The sequence below is a fragment of the Drosophila simulans genome, chromosome X, assembly GCF_016746395.2.
Source record: "Drosophila simulans strain w501 chromosome X, Prin_Dsim_3.1, whole genome shotgun sequence".
Taxonomy (NCBI): domain Eukaryota; kingdom Metazoa; phylum Arthropoda; class Insecta; order Diptera; family Drosophilidae; genus Drosophila; species Drosophila simulans.
This window is the reverse complement of record NC_052525.2, coordinates 17,512,597-17,531,693: the sequence shown is the minus strand read 5'-3', so window position 1 is coordinate 17,531,693 and position 19,097 is coordinate 17,512,597. Positions and strand designations below refer to the sequence as shown.

General features: G+C 43.1%; 2 protein-coding genes across 2 annotated transcripts in view; one reads left to right on the top strand and one right to left on the bottom strand.

The window, feature by feature from the left end:
• Positions 1-8,609: 8,609 nt before the first annotated feature.
• Positions 8,610-13,428, bottom strand: LOC6726322 (dynein axonemal intermediate chain 7 homolog). Its single transcript, XM_039296858.2, has 13 exons — positions 13,284-13,428; positions 13,106-13,194; positions 12,512-12,950; positions 12,297-12,454; positions 12,150-12,236; positions 11,892-12,091; positions 11,289-11,648; positions 11,011-11,167; positions 10,104-10,945; positions 9,715-10,048; positions 9,436-9,554; positions 9,297-9,372; positions 8,610-9,245 (listed from the first exon to the last, which is right to left on the bottom strand). The coding sequence occupies exons 1-13, from the start codon at positions 13,284-13,286 to the stop codon at positions 8,630-8,632; spliced, it is 3,480 nt and encodes a 1,159-aa protein (XP_039152792.1). The 5' UTR covers positions 13,287-13,428; the 3' UTR covers positions 8,610-8,629.
• A 3,438-nt stretch (positions 13,429-16,866) lies between these two features.
• LOC6726317 (potassium voltage-gated channel protein Shaker) overlaps positions 16,867-19,097 on the top strand; it is a 118,283-nt gene continuing 116,052 nt past the window's right edge. The window contains exons 1-2 of the mRNA XM_039296848.2: positions 16,867-17,036; positions 17,287-18,139. Of these exons, the coding sequence (XP_039152782.1) occupies positions 18,010-18,139 (130 nt within the window). The 5' untranslated portion in view covers positions 16,867-17,036; positions 17,287-18,009. The remainder of the gene's footprint in view (positions 17,037-17,286; positions 18,140-19,097) is intronic.

The window sequence follows — 19,097 nt, the reverse complement described above, 5'->3', positions numbered from 1 at the left end:
TACTAGTGGGTCTGGTCAATTTATTGTGCGGTTTTTAAACTGTGGCATCGTTGCATATTTAACGTCCCAGCTGCGTTCCTATTTTATGTGCTCTCGTGTGCATTTCCCAAGTGAAGTTGCATATGGAAAGCGCCGTGAACGAAATTGGGGAAAATCAAATTAAGGCACGTGCATGGCTGAGAAATGGTTGGAAAGCGGTTGAACATAACTCCGTTAAGTTTAATTTGTTTGTGTGGTCGGTAAAGATGATAAAAAGTAGCCAGTACACGTTTACCCTCTCAATTTATGTGACTAGATTCGTTGTTTAATTAAGCGTGCAGCTTCTGCTTGCCTGCTTTTAATTAACTCTAACTTCGAAGTAAAAATAATCATAATTTTCTACGACAAACATTTAAAGTTAAGGGCTCTTAAGGATGGTATTTTTTATAAGTATATAGCTTTAAAAATCGCAGTGATTAATTTAGAGCTAATGGGGCCATTAAAACCGTATATTCCATTTTTAAAATTTCACTTTAACAAGATATAGCTTCCAATTTATTGAAATTCAAGGCTAAACAAAATATAGTTAAGGTTGAATAGCCCTGGGAAAATGCGTCTATTAACGCCTCCATCTCGCTCTCACTCTCTTTCTCTCTCTCTCTCTCACTCGATGTCTCTCTCTGTGGCCCTAACAAATTGGCAATACGAAATGAAATCAATTGGAAATGGGCCTAAAAGCGATCAAAAGTGGACGCTTCTGTTTCTAGCATGTGTTTTATGGGCCCACGCAAAGACGCACACAAACGCACATGGGATATAGACGATGGGACAGACATGCGATAAATCGGCGCTGATATTTATATTTATAGAGGAGTTTAGTTCAACGACACACCCAGCGAATCAAGAACAATAAAAAGCGGCGCGAAAGCAAAGAGCACAGGCAGAAGCAAAATACAAAATCAAAACTAAATCTAAACACGAAGCGAAGCCAAATGAATCGAAATAAACCGGGCTAAGCTACAGATGACCTTGCGATACCCTTCCATGCTGGCCGAGATCTTTGGCCATTGGAATCGATTAATTTATGGACAAGCTCATGGCCCACTTCCCCTGATAACGCATGTACTTTTTGGCGTAGGGAACAAATAGCGAAGGACAGCGCACAGATATCTATGTACCAAGGCTATGCGGGAGTGCACAGAGAGAAATAATTTGTTAGTAATTTCATTTATATATGGTCTCATTTTTTTAAACAACAAGTGCAGTGTTTGAAACTTAGAGAATCTATCGAAATCGATTGTTCTTGCCTCTTCAATTGCGTATACGTAATATGTGTTGGTTTTAGTCATTATATTATTATATTATATTATATTATATTATATTATTATTTTGTTGACATTTTGGAGTTATATTGGGATGTTGTAAACAACTTATCAATTGTTAGCTTAAAGTTACTAGTTAGTATTCCATAAAGTTACCCTCACCAATTCGATTGGCCAAGCAACCGACTTTGCGTATACGTAATATTTTGAGTTTTTAAGCACTTTTAAGATATATCGTACGATGAAAATTAGTTTCATTCCAGCTTTCGAATTATAGTATTTCCTGTCAAACAAATACATTTCTCCCCAGTGTGCTAGCTGCTTCGGCCTCGTCATCATCAGACAATTTCCAAGACATTTTATAGTACGCGCGTGTCCATCGATAAGCAGACGCCCCCCACCAGCCCATTTTTGCTCCTCCGATTCTGCCAACTTTTGTGTCCTATGGCTTTGAAAATGTCGTAAAACGTCAGTGTAAGATGCGCTGTCGCATCGTAAATCGTTAGCAAATTGAAAACCAACGAAAATAATCTCCAACTTTCGGCAATCCTTTGATTGCAGCTGTCCTTGGCCAAAAGCCATTAACTATTCCAACCTCCATTTCCGTTTCAAAGTAAAGCAAAGTAATCAAATCAACAGAACAGAAGCACTGATTAAAAGTATTACTCTTTAATGCGTGAATTAAGTAAACAATTCTTTTGAAATTATAGCGGAATTAATTATCTTGTATTACTTATCATTTATTACTTGATTTTTTTCAATTTGCATTTTTAATTTAATGAATTTACATTTAAAAGTAATATGTCATTATATTTCCTTTCCACTTTTTTCAATTTCGCCTTTATCATTTTAATTTGGGCTTCAGTTGCAAAGTTTATTTTTAGTGATAAAGCGATTAGAAGGTTAGCTTTCCAAAGCAAAAGGCCCATGGGCTTTCGCGGTTTTTCAGTTTTTCACGCACAATCGATAAATCCGTCGTTCAGCGATGTCAACAGGTGGAAAAGCTGGTAAATGAAGCGAGTTTTAGGGGTAGAAAGTGCTAAAAAACGCAACTAAGTAAAAAAGCGAATAAAATTGCAGCTAATCAAAAGCAGCACGAATATTGTGAATAAGTGCGGCAGGTGAGTGAACATTTTTTGGGTGGCCAGTGGGTGGGCTTTCAGCTTTCAGTTTCCAGTTTTCAGTTTCGGTTAGGTTGCAACAATAACTAATCAAAAACTGGGTGACGACGGGGGAGTAGTGTGAATGCTTCTGGCTTAGGTTTAGGTCTAGTTTTACGGATTTGTAAACTTGGTCCTTGCGCACGCAGACAGGCACACACACGCACAGACATGCACACATATGCACAAATGCATGTGCAACATGGCAGCAGCTGCAGACATTCAGCAGTTTGTTGCTGCGTTGCTGCTGCCGCTAGAATTCATTTTAAATTGAGAAAAATCGCAGCTACACTGGCACGAAATCACGAAAAGTTTTAATTATTTTCTAACAGGCGAACACACACACACGCAGTTGGGGTACAGCAAAAAATAACAAAAAAAAAAAAACTGGGAAAAAACAGAGAAAGCCAGCAAGCTGTAGAGGAGAAAAGTTGCTCGAGGCATTTCAGTTTTGCAACACAGTTTGGTTTTACACATTTTAGCAACAATTTGGCCAGAAGTAAGCAAACTGCTTTTTCCCATAATTGGTAATTGGAATTCATATGAATTCGCTGAGAGCAGTTTGCGAGTTGCAATAAATGGTGATTATTAAAAGCGGTTGCTTTAAATTAATATATTTCATTATTCTAAGGGCGTTTTGCTGTTTGCGTTTCCCACACACTTTTTGTATTTATTTTGAGTTTTTAATGCGTTGCACCATGTATTGCTAGCATTTATTGCTCAGATTAAATATTATTATGAAAAAATAGAAAAATTATGCTCATAATTATCCACAAGCACTTTAAAAGCTATCTTTTAATATATTTTCCATCTTTTTTCAACCTCTTTCAATAATCATGACCATTATTCTCTCTAATTTCTTCTGTAAAATTTGACTTCTTTATACCAACTCGCTTTAAACAATAGATTTAAAATACCTGAAGATTGTATGAAATACTATCGGGTGGGAAGAGTACATACTTGACCTGGAAACGTTATGCCCGCAATGGGAGAGCTGATGGGTAGCTGTGGAATTTCGGCACGTCTTGAACGCAGAGGAGATCCAAGAATGGTCCTGCAAAATCGTGTCCTACGCTCTGCGTGTGTGTGGGTGAATGGGAGAGGGAAATTAAATACGTTAAATAACCTATATACATGCACGTGGCCACACATACACACACTGACACTCTCGCTCATACACACACTCACACATTCCCACGGCAATTTGTGGTCATTTCCTCTTTCATCAGCTGGGGCAATAATTCCTCGTTCTCTTCCTTTTCCCCCCGCTTTCTCGCTCTCCCTCTGTCTTTTTCTCTTCTGCTGGTCTTCTTTTGGGCTGTTTTTCTTGGTTCGCTTTGTTTACCGTTAGCTCTCTGCAATTGCGGTACGTGCAGATGACCGACTTATCTGCGTGTGTGTGAGCGAGAGGGGCGATGGCACGGACAGAGAGAGAAAAGCAGATATAGGGGCAGCCTTGCATAAATATTTTGTAGCTCGCTTTTCGACAAATATTTTTCCGACAAAGAAACTGAGGGGAAAGAAAAATAAAAAATAAAAGAGGAAAGTCTGAAATTCGACCATACTCCTAAATTAAGTCTGGTAGCGAATGGAGAGACCCCATGAAATATTGATGCCGTGCACAAGTGCTTAGATATAGTCGATAGAGTCGCCCAAACTCCAGAGAGCTTCTGTCACGTTCGAATTCAATTGGAAACTAGTTTAAAATGCTCACAAAACTTTTCAGAGCAAATGTTCGAACCTAATTTTTGGCAAGCAGCCTTTTCATTGATATATGAAAAGAGCAGTTCAAGTGGAGCGTCGAAAACTCTGAAATTTTTGATAGTTTTCAATATGAAATGCATTTTTTAATAATGGCTGTCTAGCCTTTTGTAGTCCATAATGGAATATGTAAAATACAGATTTGCAAATGAATATTATGAAACCACAATGAAATAATCAACAGTTTTGCACATTAATTAATGGTGCACAATTTGAACCAAATATCAACAATCCACACGCTTAAATCCACATAAATAGCTAAAACTTTGCGTAATAAATTTCGGTGGGGATATAAATTGTTATTTAAGAGGCTATGGCTTAGAAACGGCAACTCTTTCAATTTCGCACCCGCTGATTAAAGCCGAAAACTGAACTCAATTCAAATGAAATACATAAATTTCGGAATGCAATTTGGTAGCTCATGCGGAATAATGCTCTTAGGATACCGCATATGCATCTTACTTGCTGTCTCGCTCCAGCCTATGCCTCAGTGTGTGTGTGCGTGCGAGGACATGTGTTCGCATGCATGTGCAGGAACCGAAATGAATGACAAACTTTCGAGCGAGCGAGAGGGAACATGTCTCTGGGCCATTTGCATAAATATTGCCTCTGCCGCTGCTGCTGCCGCTGCCGCTGCCGTTTGCCGTCTTGCTCGCACACACTTGCCGCGTGGAGCGCGCGACGGCCGCTAGGTGGCGCTGTAATCAACTGTGTCAAAATGCCAGCGCAGAAAGTCAAAAGTCGTCGCTGTCAAGTGAAGAAAAGGGCAGAAAAGGGCCGCAGGGGAAGGAGGGGCTAGGAGCTGGGCAAAGGACTCGAGCAAGTCAAATTTTAAACACACCAAAACACACACACTCAGACCAACACACATATATATAGATTTCAAGGCACACCTGCCCAGCATCAGAGACGTTGTAAATTGAGGTTAAAAACGAAACGAAACCAAAGGAGGCAAAAAAAAAGGAAACAAGAAAGGCAAAGACGAGAAGCAGGAAAAAAGAAGGCTGTCAACTTGACAAGCACGTAGGTGACTCGCTCCCTCTTCCTCTTATACCCTCGATGAAAGGTAGACGAGATGTGTAAAGCGGTATCTCCGTCTCGCTCTGTCATTTGTCATATTTTTTTGTGACACGTCTCGCGCTGTTTTTGTTGCTGTAATTGACACTTAAACTCGAAATTTGACGCAAATTGCTGAAACACAATGCAAAAAAATATAGAATCCATGCCAGTTGCAAGAGCAACTAGATTGCTACACTGCATTTTTTTAGTAGTCTTGCCCAGCTTCTTGAAATTTTTATAAAATGGCTTCCAGTTCCTTAAGCCCGTTAAATGTGGCCTAAAAGGGGTTTAAAATCACCTAAATAAGTGTTGGAAAGTATGCAGCAATATGTTTTGGTTCTAAAATGACAAATTTTCTAAGTATGTTTTAGGTGCACAACATTTAAATGTTTTAAAATAGTAAAGTAAAATTTAACAGGTTATAACATGATTCGATTTGGTTTAAAAGTAGTGGTAACTGACACCAGATCAAGAATTTCGCTGAAAGAGGAAGGCATCCGTTTTTAGTGTGCAATACGCAGGAGTTACTTTTCCGTGCAACACATTTTACTCTGCAGCTGAAGTGTGCTGCAAGTGTAATCAAGGCAAGCAGAAGGAGCAGAAGCAGCGACATTTGAAGTGTCGCATGCGGAAGTCTCTGCCGCAGCCTCTGCCGCGTCTCTGCCGGGCTTAAAGCGTGCCCGCTGCCTGACAATGCTCCCTCTCAGTCAGATCGCACAAATACACTGGGAAGAAAAGCGGTAGCTAAAGTTTACAATCGGAGTATATTTTATTACTTAATATTTTTATACTAACTGATTTAAGGAGATGATGCTCCTTATTCATGTAAAAAGTGTGTAAACGTATGCTATAAAAATACTGCACGTTGACAGTCAGATAGAAAACCATCGTTGCATACTTTTAGACAGCGTTATTCAAAATTTCAAGACACTAGTCGTATATGATAAGATTAAGTACCAAGCAGGATGTTCCAGTGCACCTACTCACCGTGTGCACACACTCACTCGCTCGCCACCTGTACATAATGAATTGTAATTTGAACAGACGCGAAACTCTGAATGCGTGTGTGCTTGTGTGTGTGTCTCTCACTCTCTCTCGCTCTCTCTCTTTCGCGCCTTTTGTCTGTGTGCGTGTGCGAGTCAGCTATTAACTTAAATTACGTAGCATACTTTTGTGCGCCGCCTGCGGATTTAATGGCATGTCCTCGTATGTGTGCTACAAAAGCAGAGCATTAAAGTCGCACACACACACACACACATGCGCTCAGTTGTTAAGATTGTGCAGAAAAATACAAGTAAAGAAATAAAATAAAAAAAAACGAAAAAAACAGATTTATTGTTGATGCCAGGTAACAAGAATTTCGGTCTTGATTAAAGCACCAACATTATTAACGCACACACCCACGCTCTGGCGAACATTTGCATAGTTATGCTCTGCACTTAACACATGTAATGTGCCAGGCAAACGGATTTGACTTGATTAATGCCGTGCATCGAAATAAATAAAACCCCGAAATGGTCATGAGATCTCACAGATAATTCAGCAAATTGTGCAAAATATTTAATTTATGCAAAAAACTGTTTAGACAAGCCAAACAAATGTTTACAACCCAAATCAGTGTAGCCAATTGGCACAAATGGGTAGCACATACAAGTTCGGCGGCCATCCGACAGGTGTATGTGCGGTTAACGAAAAGCGGGAAACGGGTATCGTTTGCAGGTGTCGAAACCGGAAACGGAAACAAAGTTCACACTTGCCTTCCGACCACCCCACCACAGCCAAAAAAAAAAATCAAAAGCTGCCACACCAACGGTAATTCATATGCGATTAGGCCACAGGATCGCAGGGCATGCAGCAGAAAAGTGTGGTTTACTATCCCTGTTGTTGCACAACAACTCGAAAAACAAAACCGCAAATGCTGCACACATCTGTCAAGGGGTAAACGGTTATGAGAAAAGGTTAAATGGCAACGGCGGTTACAAAAGGTACCCTCTATAAATGCATAATTATTATTGGGAAATAAAATAAGGAAGTGTATACAAAAAACACTACTAATGACCAAATAAAATTATAATAAATTATTTAAAGTGGTATTATATAGTTAAAAAGAGCGAGTATTAATTTTAAATGTTTTTTATGTCTGTTTAGGGTACTCATAATTCTTCATTGAATCCAACAGGCGCCCTAAATTCCCAGTGCGCTTTCAATTGAATTTGGTAAAGACAAATACTTTTTAATTATTTATTTATGCATATGGAAAACAGTGCTGTAGGCGGGGCATCGGGGGGCTTGGCGGACTTGCTCATTAACAAAACAAACGACAGCTGAATAAGGGGCGGGGTTGGGATGGAAAGAGGAGCAGTAGGTGGAGGCGGCGGTGGAGCAGGGGGGCATTTCAGTTGAAGCAGTTGTCAGACAGCTTGGCGCCAATTGCGCTGTGCGACCTTCACTGGCGGCCACAATAAGCGGGAAGTTTACCCCCAGCCTCCGAAAAGTGAAGGAAAACACATAACAGCCCCCCACACGCAAGTTGCGTATACGCAGTGTGGTCGCTTTGCTTCTTATTTCTGCTACGCGACAGTTGGACAGTGTTGCTAAAGGGAATATGAAATTTGTGGAAGTGTATGAAATGATATAGTTTCTTTTTATAGGAAGAACTCCGAAATTATAGTAGAAATTGTAATTTAAGTAATGTTGCTTTGTATCATTGGTTTATATTCTTTTTTCGTTTTGCGAAAAACATGGCAAGAGTTTTTGAGCTTCGAGGGTATTAAATGGCCGTTGTTTTCGGCTATTTTTCTCTCTTCCTGCTCCTTAACCGCTTCTTCCTTTTTCGCCAGGGGCCAAAAAGGGAATGACGGGCAAAGTGAAAAAATGGCAAGAGGCCCAGGCGAGCATTAAAGGATAAGCTCGCAGTGAATATGTTAATTGTGCTGCCTTTAAGCGGTAGTGTGAGTGAGTGTGTGTGTGTACATATATATGTGAGTCTATATGTGAGAAGGCGACTAAGAATGGGGACTAATGGGCGGCATACATATAAGAAGGGTCCATAAGGGAAGCGACAAACTGATGACAATGGAAATGTATTATAATTGGAGAGGGAGACAATTTCAGTGGAGATTGATGATGCCTTTGTGGCTAAGCGCTATTCCTAAGTGGATAAAAAGCTGAATTATCGATATGGCCCAGCATTATGTATGTTCTGCATAACAAATTTCACGTTAAGTCCGAAAGCTTTTGTATAAGACCATTAGCCTAGTGAATGGCATCCTACAGGTATGAATTGCACGGTTTTTTGAGATGAAGAGAAATTAAATTGGATTTCGTTTTGAATGTATTTAGCTTAGCTCAACATAGACTCAGCGGTCGAATGGCCATCAGGATCTTGGCCACATTGTCCCTGAGCACGGGATTCATGGTCCTCTGTTTCTCCAGACTCCCAGGCTGAGCATGAGCCTGCGATAGTTGATATAGATCCGCGTAATACTCCATTCCCGGTATGCCCACGGCATTGAAACTGGCCGATACCTCCGTGCAATCGATTATCGAAGTCTTTAGCGGGGTCACCAATAGAGTGGAGTAGTATGGCACCTTCTTGCCCTCGATTAGCTCGCGGACCAGCAGAACAGCAGTTCGGGAACCTGCCAGAAGGTTCCAACGTGACCAACTAAAGTTGTGCGACTGGGCCAAGGTGGACAGACAGGCATAGCAGTGCATCTCCATCACGTAGTTCTTCTCGCAGGATCCCTCCGTGTAGCAGAAGGCATCCTCGTCCGGGAAAATATCCACGGCGGACAAAATCAGGGTGGCCTTCAGTTCCGCTAGTGATAGTGTTTTCCCAATCATATCGGTGATGCCCTGCGTACTGCCACCCTGGAAATTATTCACCGTATAGCCTGATTTAGTTATCGTCATGTCCAGACTTATGAGAGAGGCAGTAAAACTGAAGATGATGGTGCCGGGACTAGAGAATTGAAGAGTATTAGGTTAGTTATTTAGAGCTAGATTAACTTACTTCTTCATATCTGGTCGCAGGTCCCAAGTTTGATAGGGCATATTGCTGTACTTATTCAAAGCAAATCCGAAAATACCTGTTCATTTGGGTGGCTTATTATTATGATATATTTGTAAAGTCAGCGTACTACATTTCCTACCCAATCTGCCTGTTCGAAACTGTATGGATAGCTTGTCCTCATTGAACTTGGTATCGTGGACATCGCGGGTGCTCCACTTGCCCTGCGTGATGGCAGCCACATTGCTCATCTTCTGTTTGCTATACATTTAAATTAAATCGTATAAATAAGGTACGCACTGCAGGTGCTGCCTCCAAGGATTTCAATTTCCCGCTCAATCATTGAGCAGCGCCCAGATCGATCAATCTGTCAGCCCCACGTTTATAGTATACCCTCTACATATATATAGTACCTATTTACCTTTCGCTGTCGCTGTTGTCGCTGTGCGTCGCCGGACCCAGCAGGTCGTGCAAAGTGTTGGCCGCCGTGGAGGCTCCTTCGAGCAGCTCCACCAGGCTGTCCACATCGTCGTCGTCGTCCTCGCTGCTGTCCATGCTGTTGGAGCGTTTGGCTGAGGCCTCTGGTTCCGGTTCCGCCGGAAGCTGTGAGTCCCGGACAAAGGAGATGCCCGTGTAGTAGGCAAAGGCGGCGGCTGCTGCGGCCGGTTGCAGCACATCCACCAGCTCCTGGCTAAGTGGTTGCATATTCTCAGCCAGATCTCCATCGTTTTCCGCCTCCCGGGGCTCCTTCTCACCTGCAGAAATCAATGGACATAGTCCTGAACTTCGAATAGTTAGTATATGTCTCACCTGCCTCACTCGTTCGCGAACCAGTGGGCGACAGCTGCTCGGATATCTGCTGGATGAGCTCCTCCTGCTGATCCCTGGGCAGCTGCAGACGCCACAATCGATCCATGTCCTCAATTAGCTGGGAAAATAGGTAGCCCTGGAGGTGGGCTGGTGCCCGGGAGCGTGGTGCCAGTTGCCGGAACTTCAGGAGCTTATCGAAACACAGTGGTGGGAACATCTCTGCCGGCTCCTCAGTGTCCAGAAACTCAGCACCCAGGCCCGGTTTAGAGTTGAGCTGCAGCCTTTGCAGCTCCTTGGGTATCTCCAGTTGATCGTCTGCCATATCCTTGCCCTGGCCCAATCGGATGTGGGCCTGTCGAGCTAGGAACATCACCTTTCGTTGCCTCAAGCCCGTGGACATGACCGGCGTCGATTGCTCCAGGCGAACGCAGAATCCCTGAGGCAAACGTGGCACCACAAAGTCCTTGACCAGCCCGTACAAATCCACATCGCTGGGTATGGCACGCAGATCAAAGTCGTTGATTTCACGAAGCACCTGCTGCCGGGATTCCCCGCCCATGTCCGATTTCTGGGAACGCATGCGGGCCGGACAGCGGGGTGAGCTCTTCAGGGGGCTGGGCTGAGCGTGCGTGGAGAGGGGTGTGGCCTCGGTGGGCGTGGCTGTGGTGGCAGCTGCCGTTCCACTCACCGCACCCGTGCCGTCCGCCTCGCCACCTCCCTCGCCGTGTTGTTTCTTACCCTCCGGCTTCATGCCATCGGCTAGCTCCATTTCCAGGGTCTCCACATTGGTTTCCCAGCGACAGGCCACAGGTGGCTCGAACCAAATCACCGAGTCCGGCAATCTTTGGGATTATATTCGCATGGAATTGGTTTTTTTTTTGTTTTTTGGGCTTACACTAATACTCACTGCAAGGTAACCAGTGCCAGTTTGTCCAATGCCGCTTCAATCATTCGCATCTCGGCTTCAATCTCCTCGGGCAATCGGCGCACTCCGGGCAAAACGGGAGGTGGTGGCTTGTACGTCTGGTAGTACTCCTTGTGCACCAAGCTGTTGGCCGAAGTGACTGCAAGTGGTGGAAAGGATAACTCAATAGTAAAGGGACTTCCTATAATTCATTTGCTTTCAACTAATAGCTGTGATATTCTTGATATCCTTAAATATTTTTTAATAATGCAATGCTCAACTGGTGCGAATGAAGGATCTGGCATTTAGCTGCTTATCCTGCTGCGGAGTTTCGAGAAAGTCGATGCAGTAGACACCGCCAATAATGCGGTACTTGCGCAGATTCACGTCCGTCTCCAGCATTCCGTAGGCCTCCGGTCCAATGGCCCTGCGATGCGCTTTGCTCAGCTCGTCCTCGTACTCCGCGTACAGTTTGTCCACGTCGTAGGTGCGTTCCCTCGGCGGCTGCGAGCTGGCCGAGTGCTGGTCCTGGGTGAGCTGCTCCAGCTCCGAGAGCGGAATCTCCCGGCCACAGTCGTCCAGCATCGCCTGCAGAATCTCCTTGCGCTTGCGCCATTCCCGCTTCGTTTGCCGCAGGATATCTGCAAATCAGATCGCATTAAAATATGGATCCACTATTGCACTATTTAGTTAATATATCATCAAAATGAACATGAACTTATATCAATATACTTATAGTGAAGAAGTCTTGTGATTCTAATTCCATATTTCTATCTAATTTAACTAGCTCCATGCTTTGCATTTAAATAGGGCAATAATGGTGATGCAAATAAGGATAGCAGTCCTTTGGAAATCATATGACTTATATTATGAATATAGCTTACTGGCATTTGCTGATCGGGCATGTTTTAAGCAGTAACTACTGCAGTAGTCACTAAAGTGATCGTAGTTCAACCAGAGTCCTCGCAAAGCTGAACTCTGCAAATAAACCGTGGGCGGAAGTGAGATTTGCATTTCGATGGTGGGAAAATCGATCTCGTTGTGAGACGACTGTTCTCCAATTCGCGCTTTCGGGTTAAGAGATCTGAGAAATATAAACTATCTCAAGATAATTGTTATGTATTCTCAGCTTTATAGATTACATTTGAGCATCCTTCGAAAAGGTCCAAACGAAACTCTGAAATACATCCGAGCTGTAAATGTGCTTTGACACACCAGGTCTATCGATTCTGCATGATGATGATAATGATTATAAGTAGGAGGAAATGGAATCATCAGGAGAAACTCACTCCATATCCCTCTCGATATGCGACATGGTCTTGTAGGTGAACTCGTCCAGATGTTGTTTGAGAAACACCCGCATTTCGGTCTTGAGCTTCACAAGATCGGCGGCAATAAGAGCGGATTTCTGCTTGAACGGCAGCATTTCGTCCAGCTCGTTGAGGATCTAAGATATGAGTCACCATTATAATTATGTGGAAACTTACTTGAATGGCAGTGTTACCCCCAGAACCTCCTTAATCCTGTGGGCGTAGACATCGCCCAATCTGCCCTGCTGTTGGCGCAGTGAAATCCTCGTGAGATCCGGCACCTGGGCATCCTGGGTCAGCAGTGTGCGCTCATCGGTGCGGAGTAGCCAGTTCCGGGACTCCAGATGCCGCTTGGCTATGTCCGTGTGCCACTGGTGGATGTACTTCCTCAAGTCACTGGGACTGGCAGCATTCGGCAGTCCGTTGCAGCGCATAAACTTCTCCCAGTCCCGCTCGTGCCGCTCCCCATCCTTGATGGCTTCGATGGCCGTTCGCACGGCGTCGAAGAAGAGCATGCTGTCCTTGAGCTGGGACCTCCTCTGGCGGTTCTCCGCCACCTCCTGTTGCTGGCGATGCTTCGCCTGCTCCATTTCCAGTTTTTTGCGCTGACGCGCCTCCTCAAGCTTCTTGAGTCTGCAGGGGATTGGGGATCGAACGACATGGATTGGTTTTCATCAGGGCTCAAATTAAAAGGGCAATTTGCAATCAGTGTAATATGGCTGGCCTTAGTTGTTGGTAAGCTTTGATAGAAAAGAGTGCATCCTTTTATAAATATTTGTGCCACTTACTTTTCCTTCTCCATTTCAATCCGCATGAGCTCGGCCTGCTCGGCCTCCAGGCGGGCCTTCTCCTTCTTCGAGAGCTTCTTCTTGGGCGGCTGTTGTTGGGGAAATTTGCACCGTCGTCATCATTATGGTAATTAGCATCTTCATCAGCACTAAGCTGAGCATTTGACCCGTGGCCTACCATCTTATCCCGAGCAGTCCTCCGGTGGTAGTGGAAGTGGACATGGATACCTAGGCCACGCCATGGTCGCTATTGATCCAACACAAGTGAGTCCTGGCAACCTGAGCGTCAGTTTCTTTTTTTTTTGTTTTTTGTTGTTTCTTTCGCTAGCTGCCCGGGCAACTTAGTTGGCAATCCTTTTTGGCCCCGCCATAATTTCCCTAATTAAATATTCAATGGGGAGCTTAGCTCGTTGGCCAAAAATGTTTACCGAAAATCCCCCGTCAAGTTGCGCGTGGCAGGAAACTATCCCCCGGTGGGAAATGTCGGGTGACACGCCGGATTCTCCGAGGACGAGGATGGGTTTGTTGGCTGGGTAGTTGAGTAGATGGCCATGGGAATTCCATATTCTGGATTCCGGATTCGGATTACGGCCGAGGTGAGAAGACACCGATGCCACGGGGACTTTGGGGAGTTCCAACACAGCTTAATGCAGAAAGTCAGCGGAGCGAGTATCGATGGAAAATCGGATTAAACAGTTGGGTCAAAGTTTGAATTTAAAATCAGGGCGAGTTTAGATTAAGTAGAAGCTATTAATTTATGTGCGATAAAAAAGTTCGATTAATTAAGCATGGGCATTAATAAATGGGCTGTAATATATGCAATAAAACAATTAAAATAGTGTTATCGAATATTCACAAGAAAGGCAGATGAAATATTTTATATTTATGCGTTTCGCAGAGTTGACATGAATGTCAACCAATCCGTTTATATCGAGTTAATTGAGGTAAGCGTTAACCGCTTTCCGATTGAACTTTGCCAACTTTTACCGTATCCACTTTCTTTCATCGTCGAATTTTTATTTTTTCACTTGCCGCCAAAGTTTTTCCCATGCGAGTCCTTGTCTTGGATCCTTTTTAGCTGGGGTGGAGATGGTCTGGGCTTTTACTTCCCCCCAATCTCCCAGGTGTCAAGGAGACAACGTCGCTTAATTATCAGCCTATTTAAATTCTGTTCGAGCTCCTCCTGGTTTCCTGGCTAATTGCAGACCCACCTCTGGCTTATCAAATTAATAGCAGGTGCAGGAACGAAATGGGTTCAGGTAACTGCTTTAAAGGGGCGAATCACAGCAGGAAAGTCATTCAGCAAGATCAAATGCCCTTACCCAAAGGGGTTATCTACTGATAATTACTTATTATATCATATAATTGTTCCATATTTTTGTATTAAGCTTTTTTTCGAAATGGAGCACACTGAAATATAAAATCAATTCAATTCAAAAAGTATATATTTGAGTTAGCTAATGTATTTTCATTCTCAAAAGTGTATAGATAACTGCATTAAATGCCTCTCCATTTGCCACGTTTCCTTCATTTCTAGTCTCCTTTCTGCTTTTCCTCCACCGGCTCAGTCTGCTCGCCGATTTTTTATTCCCTTTGCTGGTAATTTATTGCACTTGCCCCACAAGAGTATTGGGCAGCCACAGGACATGCCGCTTAATATCGTCCTATGGCCGCCAGTTGTTATCCCCTAGACCAAACCCATCCTCCAGTTCGACCAGGTGCTGGGGCTCATAATGCGATATAATTTTTGTGTAAATAATACAGATTGTGGGGCCAGTGTTTGGTTGGCATGACAATATATATTTTATAGAGACTCAAGTGTAATTAGTTTAAATTGGTCGTAGGGCAGCAAGTGCAGTGGCCAAGTGGAAAGTGAAATGTGGAAAGAGGCCGAGGGGAAAATGGGAAATGTCAAATTGCGGGCGGATGGGGGGAATCGTGCTATGGTGGGACTCATGGCAGATGCACAATAAAAATTTATCATACGCACCGTTGACGTTGACAGATCGTCGAGCTGAAGCGTTGCAAGTTGGCTACAGGCTACAGGCGACAGTCGACAGGCGACAAACTGCAACAAAAGCGATAAAAAAGAAGAAGCGCCGGCAAGGGCTTTAGAATCCGCAGCTCATCCTTCATCTCCATCTCCTGCATCTGGCTGCATCCTTTCCATCTCCTGGAGCTGAAGCTCTGAGTCCTGAATGCCGCACGCTCGAGTGAACTTTGCAATCTGACAAAATCGGTGAATGGCGAACGGTTAAATGCTTCGTGTTGCAGGCGCACAAGCTGCACATGAAACTGCCGCTCAGCCGGAAGCTGCAGTCAGAGTTGCCTTTGTTTAACCCATGATGCCCACCCTGACTTGCTTCTTTTGCTCCTCGGGCGTGAAAGGCATTTCTGAATGCCAAATTGCTTACAAACCGAATCATAGTTGCGAATTAGCATTTAGCTGCAAAGTGCTTGTTGTCAAGTAAACTTTTAAGGAGCTGGTTGAATATGTATACTTCTCTTAAGGGAAAGTGTCATAAGAAATTAAGAGAAATGTACGCGTAAAAACAATCTTGTTGCATAAACACATTCGGATATGAATGGAAAACCCCACCATTTTCTTTTTACTTGCTTATTTTCTATATATATTGAATTATCAGCTGTAGGTGTGAATTCAAGGAAGTTTAAATACATTTTCGTGTTTAAAATATATTGTTTCGCACTTTTGGGCACCTCTAAAAAAAAAAGGAAAATCAAATTGCGCTACAAAAACTATGATTTTAATATGATAGTTTTTAACATTTTCGCCTTTGTTTATTTATTCTCCATGCATATTCAATTATCTCTGGCAAAGGTTGAAACCATAAAAAACTGTCACATACTATATAATTTTATTTGTTATTTTTGGCAGTTAAAATAATAAATCCATTTAGTGAGTATCTCACAGCGGGATACTCGATTTTTGCGCTCTTGGTTGTCGATTTTATAATTATGTATTCTGAGGTTATAACTGGTGTCCAGCTGGGCGGGAATGAGTTTGCTAACAGCACAGCCAGACATCGTTTGTTGGATGGCACTGGAGGTGGATGAGGATAAGGACGAGGATGTTCATGTGGATGTGGATGAGGCTGAGGATGAGGATGATGGTGATGACGATGACGATGGAGAGTGTGATCCGAGGTGGAATGGTTTCTTAATGTGCTCGATGCGACGTTGATGGCATTGCAAATGTGCACACGCTCGAGTCCCCAAAATGGTGGTTGTGTGTGTGTGTGTGTGTGTATGTGAGAGATTGTGGCAGTGTGTAAGTGTGAACGTGTGTGTATGGGTGCTTGAGAGTACTTAGCAGACTGACAGAATCGGACAACCCCTCGCACTCCTGCCACTTGCTGCTGTCAGATTTACAGTGGGGGGCTGGAAATTACTAGACTTCCCCCCTTTCGAACATTGAAAATTGCAAATATATTGAGACATTCCCATAAGCCAAATGATGATTCCCATTTGAAGATGATCCTAGTCGTTGACATAATTGAAGCGATGGAGAGCTTTGTTTTTGGCTTCTTGGGTTCTCAATGGGAAGGATATGGTAATGGGGAAGGCATTTGTATGCAGCCAGTATAAATTATGAACCATTTACTGTGCATAGGTATAAATTGGTTCGGCTACAACCGTATATTAATAATATTAAAGAGAGATTAAGCATTATATTCGACTAATTTTGTAAATATATTCAATTATATCTAATTTGTGCTTTCAATTTATATCATATTTCCAGCTGCCCGTGCACGTAATTCTTCATATCGTCGTTTAATCGCCTTCCTGCCCTATGCACTATATATCAGCAACAACTACAACTAAAATTTCAAACAAAAAGCAATCGTAAAAGCAAATAATAATAGTAAATGTCGTAATTGGAACAAATGTTGTACATACCTACGGATACATTGTAAATAAATTGTACGATATTGCGAAATACCCGAAATATGACGATACAAGCTATAGCGATTAGCCTTCTTCCAAATCCATTTTATATCCATCCCGTTTTAACATGAAACCATGTTTCGGTTTCCATAATTGATCAAATAACCTAACTAGCTTCCATTTAAATTAAAGAGTATCGGGTATTCAATTGTCGATCTACTGCGGCTATCAAAAATCCTAAATTAAATCAATAATCGGACATTTTCATTCGATAGAATCTTTGGCCAGCAAAATTTAGCTAGAAGACAAAATATACAAGAAGAGGAATTTTTGCATACTAAATTTAATGAACCTATACGGAAATTGCAAAAAAGCAAGAAAGGACAAACAAAGCAGAGAGACCCAACAATAATTAGCATTAAAAATTGGTTAACAAGCAGAAGACCCAAAAATATCGAAGTAAAGGATTAGTTCTACGCCCATTGTGATTATTAATTTTAGACATAGGCCAAGAAACCAACAGCAATTCGAAGGGAATCGTTGCTCACAAATAGAACAGCAGCACAACACGACCAAAAAGCAAAGCGAAAGCAAGAGAAAAGCAAAGCAAAAGCAAGAAGCAACATTAGCCGCCCAAAGAAACTTGAAAGCATTAGCCAAAAACTCTTAGTTCAATTCCATCCAACAACCAAAACCAAACTCTCGGCTATGACAAATGTGAGGCGTTCAAACTGAAACTGAAAAAAAGCTAAAAAACCCTTGATGCGGCTGCCGAACCCAGAAACAACTCAGTTTCAACTCTTGCCCTGTGGCATCTGTCCTCTATATATATTTGTATAGTACATATATATATCTGATCTGAAGTTCCAAGTCGCGAGTGCGTTTCCGTTTCCGTATCCGCGTCCATTTTCGTTTCGGTTTCGTTGGAAAGCTAGAGCGGCTGCTGCCACTGCCACAGTTTCTTCGATCGGAACCGGATTTGGGAAACAGCCGCCAAGATGACCATGTGGCAGAGTGGCGGCATGGGAGGCCATGGCTCCCAGAACAATCCATGGATGAAGCTGATGGGCATCGTACACAAGGAGCGGCGCCACACGGAGAACGTTCAGAGTCAGTCCGGTTCCAACGAGCGAGTTACGGGTGCCTCCGTTGGATCGGGGGTCCTCCTTTCTCTACTCTTAGTTAGTTGCTGCCCAGGCTGATGTGATGGGAGTCAATAATGACTTTATTGTGTACTTATGATATATATATATTTGCCACTTTAAATAAATCAACTGCTCGGTTTGGTGTCAAGATCAAGAATGATGAAAGCTTTATTCTTAATGTATACGCACGGGCAAGCAGCAGTGCTTTTGATCCCGTTAGTTCTAGGTAGCGAGTCTAGACGAGGACGTCGCGATTACGCAGTGTGTATGTGTGTGTGTAGGTTCATGTTAATTTCAACGTCGAGAGCGTCGCCACCACGCAGTATGTGTGAATATGTGTGTGTTCATGCCGATTTCATCATCGGCTGCAACAGAGTTTCAGGTAGCGGGGGACGAGGCTATGCTGGCATGGTAGCTCGTGATCAATATATATATATACAGCGTTGGCACTTTGCTGATGTCGCCTACCGGGCGGGCTTCATAGGCGGAGGTGGTTGTTGAGGGGGGTTAATGCTGGGCATGGTAACTCCTCCCCCCCTAGTGTGGAGAGATGGCCATAACGAAGGGATAGCCGACTCGACAACGTGAGGTGTGTGGGTGGGTTGCTGGGTAAAAATCGTTTTCTGCCTTTTACAGGTTCGGAGACAGATCACAAGTATTAGTACTATGCTCAATGCAAGGTACGTAGCGGTAAAGTATTGTTGAGTTATGTAGTCCATTTTCCCGGTTGTTGCCAATGCCTCCAGGTGCAGTTTTTCGAGTGATAGGACTTTCAATGTTTTGTTATTTTCTATTCGTTCCATTGGTGGTATCTCGATGGTAAGTTTGTCGTGGGAGACAATGAAGTATGAACAATGTATAGGTAAGGGAATTGTTTGAATGAAATGATACATTTGCTAGTTGAAAAATGGATTTTTAACCTTAAATAATAGTTTGGTGTT

Excerpts from the sequence above, each read along its gene's own strand:
- LOC6726322 (XM_039296858.2), bottom strand. Across the intron at positions 12,455-12,511 it reads GGATTAAGGAGGTTCTGGGG|ATCCTCAACGAGCTGGACGA; the intron begins GTAACACTGCCA and ends CTCATATCTTAG. Across the intron at positions 10,049-10,103 it reads TTCGCGAACGAGTGAGGCAG|GTGAGAAGGAGCCCCGGGAG; the intron begins GTGAGACATATA and ends TGATTTCTGCAG.